Source organism: Peromyscus maniculatus, chromosome 16, assembly GCF_049852395.1.
Source record: "Peromyscus maniculatus bairdii isolate BWxNUB_F1_BW_parent chromosome 16, HU_Pman_BW_mat_3.1, whole genome shotgun sequence".
Classification (NCBI taxonomy): domain Eukaryota; kingdom Metazoa; phylum Chordata; class Mammalia; order Rodentia; family Cricetidae; genus Peromyscus; species Peromyscus maniculatus.
Window position 1 is genome coordinate 32,059,898 of NC_134867.1, and position 12,349 is coordinate 32,072,246.

Genomic DNA, 12,349 nt, shown 5'->3' on the forward strand with positions numbered 1-12,349 from the left:
AGTAAGATGGAGAATCAATAAAAATAAATTACGTATGAAAATAACAATGAAATATATTATTTTGTATGCTTGTTTTAAAAATAGGAAAGTCACACGTAAAAATAAAAAAAAAAAAGGAAGAAAGAAAGAAATGAAATAAAAAAATGAAGTAGAAAAAAACCCCACCATTTCAAACTCAAGGAATTAAGAGCATTGAGGAATAGCAGTGCTAAAATAATGAAGGATGAGGCCTCTTGAACCTTCTGCTATCATACCAGGTACCACTTACACTGTGATCCAAGGATCAAATTTGACCCTGGACCTGACTGCCAGTTCCTGGAAAATACAGAGGAAATGGAGTTATGGTGACCTGACGTGAGGAATAGAAAATAAGGAGACAGACCCACAGAATAAAGGACTTATTTTTTTTTTTAATCATTAAAGTATACCACAGTGAGCAGGGACATATTTCACTGTCATATCAGGGATGGCTCAGGATGTAGTTCAGTAATACAAGTCTACCCTAGATTGTACAAGAACACAGCACACATCAACGTTTCTCTCTCTCTCTCTCTCTCTCTCTCTCTCTCTCTCTCTCTCTCTCACTCACTCACTCATACAAACACACATGCGCAAACATGCACACACACACTCATACACATATAATTAGAGTAGATGGGTGGCTGTTTGTAGAGACAAAGAAAGAAGGATATAAATTAATTAGCCCTGGCTGGAATAAAAGGATGATGCCGCAGGGGTTGCTGGCACTGTTAATTCTTGACCTATGTGGTTTCTGTCTTCCCCAAACTGACTGAGATTTGGGAAGGATGCTCAGTAGGCAAAGTGTTTGCTGCACAAGCACAGAGAGATCATGTCAATGCCCCCCCCAACTCTTGTTTAAAAAGAAAAAGCTGGGCATGGTGGCACACACTCATAGCCCTAGCACTGGTGAGAAGAATGCCACCCTGACCTACTCAGGGACCACCAGGGAAAAGACGATGTCTCAAAAGCCAATGTAGATGACTTCTGAGTCATGACAGCCTAGATTACCCTCTGCCTCCCACAGTGACACACACACTCAGACACATCTATACTCAACACAAAAAGGGACACATGTGCCTGAGCCCCCCCCACACACACACATACACACAAAAAATCAGAGCCATAATATTCTTTTATTAGGGTGGCTTTCACCGTGTATATTTTATTATATTATAAAATAATCTCATAAATATTAGATCTACTCATTGATCTGCTTTTCAGATCGGGAGACTCAACAAAGATAAATTAAGTATACAAGTGCCACAATGAAATGTATTACTTTGAATGCTAATTTTACAAATAAGCAATTTTTAAATACAAAAAAAGGAGGAATTTAAAATGAAATAGGAGAATATCACAATTTCCCAAGGGAAGAAGGAAAGACATTGTTACAGTCTGACAGGTAATCACAGTGACTCATTAGGAAAGTTGTGACAGGAAAATACTCTGCACGTTCCCCCATCCCCATCACATGGGTGGTACATTCATGTCCAGAATGATAATTGTTATTTGCAGACTTTGATAAGAAGAAATCTTGGCGGAGATAAGGAAGTAAAGTATATGCCACACACAAAGCATTTATACTACTTTATGTAGTTTCTAGACATTTCACCTAGGTTATATAAACTATTTTAAAAATCCAATGTGTATGTAAAGTGTTGCGCTCTGCATAAAGAAAGCAGCAATTGCAAAAAGAAATGAGTAATACCCCTAAAATTTGCCAATGATGAAACTTTCCAGTGCTCACAGCTCAGCACGACACACCCACATCTAAGATGCTAAAATATCAAAGATAAATTTCCTGATCCATGTTAGTGATTTTAGCTCAAAATTTACACACAGGGTATTTTATACAAAGACAAGAAGGAAGAATACAATGTGTGAACTCTAATAATTAAATGGCCCAAGGGGAAAAATTGGGCGTTTTAAGGTGATGGCTATTAGTTTCTAGTAAGTACAAAGCCCCTTGGGTGGAACAGAACTCGCTTTAAAGCAGGAGGTGCCTAGAAGAATCACTATTGTTTAATGAGACCGTAAACAGAGTCAATTAGAATTAAATAGTAGGCTTGATTCCATCTATCAATCCGGGTCAAGGTAGGCAACAAGAAGTTAGGACGGTATGGAAGACAAGGTCTGACCTACTCTCGTTCCTATTCAAGGTCTGAGTCTGAGACCACAGACTCAGAAGATAAAGGCACCGTTTTCCAAAGGGGGGAAAATGTACTTCATGGGCAATACCAGGACCATCCAAGGCTTTAATTAGCCACAAGCTTCACAAACTTCACCGTGGATAAAGAGCCAAAACCCAGTAGGATGCCTCACCTTTCAGTCTTATTTAAGATCATTTATATACAATTACCAAAAAGAGTGAGAGTAGTGAGTAGTTCTAGAGATAAGTCAGTTCAAGCCAGAAAATGAAAAACAGACTAACTATAAAAGTTAAACCTTGAGGTTTGGAGAATTATACTGTAGAGCATTCCCATTTCCTCCAAATCTGTTAACTGCTACCTACTCGATCCAAACCCATTCGTCTTCTTTAATCCGTGCCTCCCGCAGAATTTCCGATTGCACTGCACCGCCCAGTCAGAGTCCTTTATTGCCTGATGTCAGTACTGCCAACAGCAGCCGTTGCTACTTCCAATTCTGTCCATGCTCATGGCCCAGCCTTGCCATTCATTTTATTTATCGCCTTTCCTCACAGTGACCCTTCAATAAGGTCTTTCTTACTGCGGCCCCACTTCATACAACTAAACGTTTGCTTTCTGCCTTCTAACCCTGCAGCAATAGCCATCACCCACCCATCTTCACTTCCATGGCTCTTGTGTGTGCTATCTTCCTGGTCTCAGCCAAGGCTAATGGTCTCACCAAACATCCCAGTCTTTGCCGCACATTTTCCTCACTGAAATGATCAGTGATGCTATGTGATCCTTCTCTTCTTCTGAATTCATGCTTTGAGGCTAAAAGGCCCTAGTTAAAAAATGCAGCCTTAAGTGTAAATGTTCTCCAGGAGTGTGAGCAGCCTGGACCATGCTGGGATCCCTCGCCAACTATGCTTTTAATATCTTTTCCAGCAGCTTGGTCAGGTCTCAGCAGCCCCACAATTAAAGGGCTCAGAATTCAAATCATCTTATATGACCGAACACATGGCTTTCAAACTCAAGACCAGATTATTGTACTTCAGGGATGTACAAATAGGAAATTGGATCTTACTTCTATTAACCCCTAAAAACTGAGATTTTATGAATCCCATTTCATCTTCCACAAACTTCCAGAAGAATGTGTGTTGTCCCTTTGACCACCCTGACATCAGCCTTTCACATTCAACTCCTATCATGATAACTACATGCTATCTTTGTTATACTAGTATTTCAGACCTACTGAAGACTCTCACAAAGCCAATTATGGACAAATGCCAGAAATTTGAAAGTTCAAACATCTGGACAGTTTACAATGTATTACATTTCTCTCTCTCTCTCTTTTCAACCTTTTATGGTATCGATGCAAACTGAACATGCATTAACGTGTCTAATCAGAATTACTTTGAAAAATACCCATCATCACTTTTTGATGAATTTTCTAAAATAAACTATCCAATCAAGTTAGAGACTAATTTCCTCAGAAAACTTTCCTTCCCTCATGCAAAAACTCAAGGTATTTTCTCTAAATGAGTAGTATCTCTCATGAACAGTAAAATTCTAGAGGTGGGGTATACTACTTCCTGGGACAGTGGAGACGAGCCTCCATGATGCTTTGATGTGGGCTCTGTAGAGATTGCTGAAGGCCAAGCGACATCTGAAACAAGGCAGGGATACATTTGGCCAGGGGAAGATTTCGCAGCTTTACCCCTTCAATTTTCTGAAAACCATGTTACAAGTTTCATTCACACGTAGACAGTCATGTGCAGTAGAGGGATGCAGTTGCGGCAGCTGAGCAAACAGATCCAACATGGCACGATCCGAAGTTGCAGATCCACCACTTTTCATTGACTCACAGCTGGAAGCAGCTGGGACTTGAAGAGGTCAGTCTCTCTCTCTAGTTGTTTTTCAGAGCAATTTGCATTTCATTTTACTAATTTCACTCTCCAATTACCACTCTCAAGCCACTGCCTAAATTATCTGTTGCTCCATAAGGAATGACATTTCCTTTGGCTGAGAAACTCACTGTATCCCACGACATTAGCGGCAATGTGCCTCACCAAGGGCAAAGTGGTGGCTGACTCTCCAGTCTTGGCAGGCCCACTGAACAGGCACCAGGCCAGTGCTAGGGGCGACTACTGACAGATTGGCCCAATTGCCAGGGCTCTGACTGCAGTCTGCCTAAGATTACCAGTAGCACACGGTACAGCCTCGTTTCAACTCACCAAAACAAATGGTGCCACCAAACCTACCCACACATCTTTTGTGCCATTCAATAAATCCAGTGTTGAATTTCTCTGCCCAAGTCAGTGATGCATGCCTGCCAAGCTCTGTGATGATGGATGGAGTCATTAGCATTTTAGGTTTTACACAGAACCTGAAGCCAAAGCATATGGTCTAACAGATGTTCCGGCAATGGGCTCTATTTGATTTGCCATGTAGCTGTCCACTTACACTGGACCTTCGTGAAAGAATACTCATTTATTCATTACAGTATGACCCATTTCAGCCCTCCTCCACCCCTGTATCATAAGGTATTCTCAGAAGACCAAAGGCAACCTGACTTTATACTTTAGTGAGACTAATGACTACAAATTTCTTTGGAACTTAAATCATTTTAGGTGGACAGGACTTACAAAGATACCCATAATGCTGTGGGCCATTGCCACCTATACAATGATTAGTACTGCCAGTAAGTGGGATACTAGAGAAACAAGTGTGGTTTAGTCCATTGTTTCCCATTTTATTTCATTTAGTTAAAATGTGTACACAGAGAATCAGACAGGGAGAACATTTGGATTACAGGTGCATAGCCATTGACCCAACATTTCATCTAAGTTCTGTGATGTCCATGGTACCCCAGAAAGTTGCTCAGGCCCACTCTAGTCCTCTCCTCCTACATGAGACCAGGATTTGGGGCTAGAGAAATGGCCCAGCAGTTAAGGCCAACCGTTGCTCTTACACAGGATCTGAATTTGATTCTCAGCACCAAGAAGGAAGCTCATAATCATCTGTTACTAGAGTTCTATGGGACCCAATGCCCTCTTCAGACCTCCATGGACACCAGGTATAAACATGGTATACATATCTACATACAGAAAAGATACTCTTATACATAAAATAAAGCATAAAAAACTATAAAGAAAGCCAGAATTTGGATTTCTCATTTTCTGTGTTCTAAAAGTTACTTTTATATGTTTAAAAAAAGTTTTTTAAATTAACTTTCATTATAAGAACAAGAAAGAGAGATAATATGTACTGAATTATTTTTCATCTGTCTCCTATTTAAAATACATGGTACCAAGATACATGTGTGCACTGTTACATGCACCAGTAATTCACTTTTTTTTTTTTTTTTTTTTTGGTTTTTTGATACAGGGTTTCTCCATGTAGTTTTGGTGCCTGTCTTGAATCTTGCTCTGTAGACCAGGATGGCCTTGAACTCATAGAGATCCACGTGGTTCTGCCTCCCGAGTGCTGGGATTAAAGGTGTGTGCCACTACCGCCTGGCTAGTAATTGGCTTTTTTATTGTTAAGCACTAAAGCAGTGTCCTATTGCTTGAAGGGAATCCAAGCTGCTCACACACTCTACTGTTAAGGATCCTTTACATTTTTAAGGTATTAATTATTGTGAATAAACATGTTATAGGCGTGTCTTAATATCTCTTGGGTCAGTATATATAAAGATGCTGCTGCAACATGTTGGTCATTTGCTTCTAAGTTCACTCTTTAACTTTTTGGAGACAAGGGACACATATGCCAGGCTGGCCTCAAGCCTACCTAGATGGTCTCCAACCTTCTAATGCTTTTGCCTCCACTTACTGAGTACTGAGACTGCAGGTGTGGGTCACCATGCCTGGCTTATGCAGTAGTGAGGATTACACCCAGCACTTCATGCATTCTAGGCAACCAGACTTACCAACTGAGCTATATAAGCCCCAGCCCTGTCAATTAGTCCTCAGTCACTTCATCTGCTATTCACATAAAAAAAAAATAGCATAAAAAAGGAACATGAACAACATTAACCTATAAAAGATATAACCTCATTATTAGTTTCCTGTATGAATATTATCTGTCTTGTTTTAGGAATATAGGCAGATGTCTTAAAATTATTTCAGTATATATGTAAAATTTTACTGATGTTCTTAATTCTTGTAACCTGAGTTTTACCATAAGCCTTAAAATATGGACTACCAATTTTCTAGAATTAGATTTCTTTAGAAATACAACTAAGAGCTTGAAAATTGTAATGAAATGAAAACCATGTTTACATATTAAAAAGTTGGTATCATTAATTTGGCAAACTGTTAAGCATTTAAGCCTAGAATACACATGACTTCACTGGGCTCTGTGAAAGGAGAGGAAGGTGCTTTTCACAGGACTGAAGGCTTTATCCACAGACTCCCTGACTATGTCTTAAAATATATTTTACACCATATGACAATATACATAACACACATTCTCAAAACTGTCCGCCAGAAAACCTCATAATTTCACTAGAGTGCTAGTCCGTAGGCTGCCAACCATTTGAAAAAAATGCTCCAGCATGCTGCATTATGGGCAGTGAGGTTATTCCACGTGGACAAAGAGGTCACTTTGAGCTGTACATTTGTAATAGTTTTCTATATACCTAGCATGAAGAACCATCTTCAAGCACCAGTTAGAGAACTCCATAGATTCATACTCACCTAAGCTCCCACAACCACCATAATAGAAACTGAGAGATGCCTTGAGTTTGTTTAGAATCTCTTAACGCTTTCTCTCCCCTTCACCTCTCGACTTACCTAACAGACATGCTACGGCAGATCATAAAAATTTGAGAAATAAATATCACAACTTAGAAATACAAGTAGAGGAAGACTGTATGCCTCAGATGTGCTCGCATTTTTGAATTCCAGAAAGGACAACTATGATGGGGAATCATGTTAAATTCTTCCAGGGAGAGGTGTAATGTAGCTTTTCTTTTGCAATTGAATAGTGGAAGCTGCGGTAGCTTTTGTTACTGGAGTCCATAATGAGACATTTTGCTACTTGAAGCAACACAATGTAATCTGAACCATGTGCAGGACCTAGGAGGGTGGCCACCACTTGCTGTTCCACCGACTCCACAGGAGGGCACACCTCCGCTACCTCTGTGAGAGAATCTGCCAACCTTTCACTGAGCTGCTTCAAGTACATTCCTTCTTGGGACTCTGGGCAGACACTTTCAGCACGTGCTCATACAATGAAAGTTAATTGAAGAGACCATCTCTTTTCACATAAAACTAACAGTATAAAATTTTTACATTATTCCATCAAACAAAAGGAGGTTATCAAGGCCACATTTCAGATCACCACAAATAATAGAAAGACCTCATTTAATGTTTCATAGCTGGAAAGAATTTTAGTCTCTACCAAACATCTCCTTTAAGAGATAAGGAAATAAAGGCCCAGAGAGGCCACTGAACCCTAAGCCCATCACAATTAACCAGGTTAGAAGGAGTAGAAATGAGGTGAGAATTCAGCCCTGGTCTTCTGTACCATTATATGTTATTCTCCTTCCTAAATAAAAGTAGCATCTGTTCATATGACTAAGTCTGTATGGATTCACCATGGAGTTACAGTTCTTCCTGTTTACTTGTGTTTTTACTACTTTTGGAAAAAGATGAATAGTTTTTGAAGTAATAGCCAAATATATATATATATATATATATATATATATATATATATATATAGTTTTTGTATATAAAAAACTTTGTATATATATATAAAGTTTTTGAAGTAATAACCAATTTTGATAGACTCATATAAATATAATTGTATATGTATGTATATAGACAGATAGATAGATAGATAGATAGATGATAGATAGATAGATAGATAGATAGATAGATAGATAGATAGATAGATAGACAGATAGAAAGGTAGGCAGGTAGGCAACTAGGCAGGCAGGCAGGCAGGCAGACAGATATGGACCAGTCAGTCTTAAGTGGTTAATTGCTACATATTTCTACTACAAAAATGTTTTATTGAAGGGGTTGTTAAGATGGTTCAGTGGTTAAGAACATTTTTTGCTCTTCCAGAGAATCTGGGTTCAATTTCCAGCACCCACAGACCAGCTAACAGCTATCTGTAACATCAGTACCAGGGAATGCAATGCCCTCTTCTGTCCTCTTTTGGAACTCAGCATGCATGTGGTCCACAGAAATACACAAAGTCAAAACAAGCCTAACTGGTGGTGTACACCTTTAATCCCAGCACTCAGGAAGCAGGGGAAGGCAAATTTATGTGAGTTCAAGCTGGCATGTCTATATAGTGAGTTCCAAGCCAGGCAAGAAGATATAATGAGACCCTGTCTAAGAAAATTACAAAGGCAAAACACCCATACAATAGGTATTTCATTAAAAATGTTTTCTATGAAAGCATCACTAAACTATGTAAATGCTATATTCTAGTATCTTCTTGGGTATAAAGAATCATTTGAGAGAATGACATTAAGGAGGTTTGTGTGGTGTTATTGAAAAATGCAGAACAGCTTTTTAATAAGTAAGGTGAACTTGTGCTTGGCTGGAGAACCACACAATGCCAACGTCAAAGTTGGAAATAAAGACACAAAATCACCTTCCGTGACCAATGCAGAGTCTGAAGAGGGGATAAGTAAATAAAACACAGAAAAACTTCTGAAGAGCATTTTTCTATCATTATTGCTTGAAAAATGACAGGAGGAAAATTTCAAGAAACCATAATGAAATGAGCCAGTCCACAGAATAGGAAACAACAAAAATGGGCAATATTTTGACTGCAGCCCCCTCGGACCAGCCCGGTCCAGAAAGTCTTTGTTGCCACAAGGCAGCTGGTGTCTGTGGATACAAAACCCTTTTTATTTCCATGTCACATTAAATCCTGGAGCATAAAACCAGTGGCAGACTGCAGAACCATTTCTGGTTCCCAAGAACAGACTATTGGACCTGCAGCTAATACCAAATATCAACCAATGTTCCCATTGTAATGGAAAAAATAAGAATGATGCAGAATGATTAGAAAATAAGTCTGAAATTCATTCTTAAACCACTTACTTTGGCAGACTGAGAGATAAGAGAAAATGGCCTCAGCATTTAGTCCATAAGACAGACTGTTCATTATACTATATGCTCCCTGGGATAAAGTATCCTAGTTCCCAATATCTATAGGTAGGAAGAATTAGCATCCTGAGAGAAAAGAAGGGAGTCTTTTATCCTTTTCAAATTTGGGCCCAAAAGAGGGTATTATAATGACTACAAATCAAATACATTACAAAAGTAGTGATAAGTGGATTGACATAATATGATGTACATCTGTGGTCACATCTAATTGGATTGATACAGGAATCAGGTGACACCTAAACACCTTGCATAATCCTAGACATTATACTATATTTGATTTTGATGATGATGCACTATAACCATCATCCCTAAATACCTGGATGCTAGTTAAGTATCCCTAACACTAATTTCATGACTCTGAAGGATATAGCAAACTAAGTCCCCATTTACTGTGCCCAAGAAACGAATTTAACTTTTGATATTTTGTCTTTAAGAAATCTACTGGCATTCCCAGGAATTTAAAATGCTAAACAAATCCAATCCCTTTCCTTACTGTGATGTAGATAGAAGCAGACTATCAACAGATCAGGGGTTGGGAATGCACTTGCCTCACGGGCCTGGGAACTACGTGTGGAACACCTGCACCAACATCAAGGGGGCTGTGGCAGCACCTGTCTTGAGGGCTAACATTGGAGAGGACAAGGCAGGTGGACACCTGGGGCTCACCAGCCAGTCAGTTCAGCCTAATGTGAAAAGCACAGGACCAGTGAGAGACCTTGTCTCCAAATAATGCAGAGAACTATTAAAGAAGACATCCAATGTCTACATCTACCTTCCGAACACAAGTACACACAAGGACTTCTGCATCTACACACACCTACTTCAGCACACACACACACACACACACACACACACACACACACACACACACACACACACACGAGGGGGTGGTGAAGTACAGATGATAAAGGTATTATTAAAACTCAGCTAAGGGTTTGAGGACTTAGCTCAGTGGTAGAGTGCTTGCCTAGCAAGCACAAAGCCCTGGGTTCAGTCCTCAGCTCCAGAAAATTAAAAAAAAAAAAAAAAAAAAAAAAAGGCATCGCTACCAATGCCCCGGCATTTTGTGGCGCACGCCTTTAATCCCAGCACTCGGGAGGCAGAGGCAGGCAGATCTCTGTGAGTTCAGGGCCAGCCTGGTCTACAAAGCAAGTTCCAGGAAAGGCACAAAGCTACACAGAGAAACCCTGTCTCAAAAAAAAAAAAAAAAAAAAAAAAAACAACAACAACAAAAATCAGCAAAATGGGCATCTTTCCTAGCTCTAGTCTCCCTGTTTTAGGACTGCCTCTGTCACACATGGCCCACTGTGCCCCCTCCCAGCACCTAAGAGTGACAGCAAGACTTTCAATCCTTTCTCTGAAGGCAAAACAATTCCATGCTCTACGGATCTTTCACCGATTCTTCTGAAGCTTCAGGACATGTACATCTCCCCGACATGTATGTCAAATCACAATCCAGTCAGTAAGGATTTATTCAGGGTTTCACATGTACAAGGCAGATGTCCAAATGTCAGATCTACAATGAACTCTCAAACACACACTTGTGAAAAAGAGAAAGAAAAAGAAAAAAACACTGTTTACACTGTTTCCCTTCCATGTGCCCTCCTGAAATGCTCAGAATAGTTTCTTAAACTGAGTGTCTGGCAATCCCTATCAGACTGCTATTTTCTTAGTTTGCTTTTCAAAATATTTATTATGAAAACTTAGTTTGACTTCTTTTTCCCGTGTATCTAGAGAAGCCTAAGAATCATGAGCTGTTACTAGACGCCAATACCAGTTATCAATTAATGATACACCTTGACATTTTTTTTGTCAGATTATTTAAAAGTGAAGTGTGTGTTATGAATCTCTAGATAGCCCAATAAATCGGATTCATACAAATTGCCTTTCCACAAGCACAGGGGGCAGAGAGGAGAGGGAGAGTGTGTATGACAACCATAAACAGCACAAGGATGTTTTTTACCCAAGTGAACCCGTTAGCGCAGTCACTAATGGGGTCTTACCTGCAGCCATAATTTGTTATGCACAGCGTCTCTCCCTGTAGCAATGCACTGAAACGTAGCATTCTGCCCTGCGTTGACCTCCACATCACCCAGACGGAGGAAATGAGGAGATTTGTCTGTAAAAATAGGAGGAGAAATACGTGTTTTATTCACAAAAAAAACACATCATGCTACTCTTCCACACAGAACATTGTCCTTACTATGCCTACATTTGACTCGCACTCACATTCAGAAGAATCGTGGCTTTCATTTTCTCTAGAACACACCGTTTCCTCTCTTACACTTCCTTCCTAGTACTTGTAATACGTAACACCTCGTTTTACCTAGAGATAGATCTGTGCAGAGTGAAAACTAGATGTTTACTACTAACAGCTGCTCTAGCATGGGTTAGTGATAATAAAAGTTACGTTCAAGGAAGCCAAAAAGATGAAACGGGTAGATATCAGTCTAATAAAAAAAAAACAGAATGGATCGAGACCTCTACCATTCTGACAGCTACATGGTCACTTAACTATTGACCCACAATTTAACCAACCGAATCACCATTCTTTCGGGTTTTCAAACTTTAGTAGCTGTCTATCAGAGAAAGGAACATTTTTGTTTATTAAAAATGGTATGTCTCCTTCCTGCTTGCTTATAGTCGTGGGAACGTTAGAGAAAAGAACCTTCAGACCAACAGAAGTGATGTCTGTAGTCATGGAGCATTGCCATGGGTGACGTGACTGTCCAATCAGTACACACTACTACTTCCTTTTGAATCTAAAGCCCACTCCATGTGTTCTGTTGAAGGAAAAAGTGTGAGGCAAAGCTAAGCCCCGGTGAAGGTAAACAATAATAATAATATGTGTCTTGCAGAACCATACCACACTGCAAACATCAATTTCTTTATTCTCCAAACTCTTCCTTTGCCATCTGACATTTAAGATGGAGCCATGAAGGAGCAGACAGAAATACAGTACACTTACGCTGGGCAGTAAGTGAGCTTACAAAGCCAACTTGAACTTGGAGTGGGATCATGTTGTTACCTTTCTGAGCATAGAACACACAGGATAAATAATTTGATCTTTGC

The 12,349-nt window shown here is 39.7% G+C and overlaps 1 protein-coding gene across 10 annotated transcripts in view; it reads right to left on the reverse strand.

Annotated features, from left to right (window-relative positions):
- The window catches only part of Ptprk (protein tyrosine phosphatase receptor type K), a 537,607-nt gene that overhangs the window by 252,524 nt on the left and 272,734 nt on the right, over positions 1-12,349 (reverse strand). For all 10 annotated transcript variants that reach the window (XM_042262160.2, XM_076552564.1, XM_076552562.1 and 7 more), the window contains exon 5: positions 11,281-11,396. In XM_042262160.2, coding sequence (XP_042118094.1) covers positions 11,281-11,396 — 116 coding nt within the window. The remainder of the gene's footprint in view (positions 1-11,280; positions 11,397-12,349) is intronic.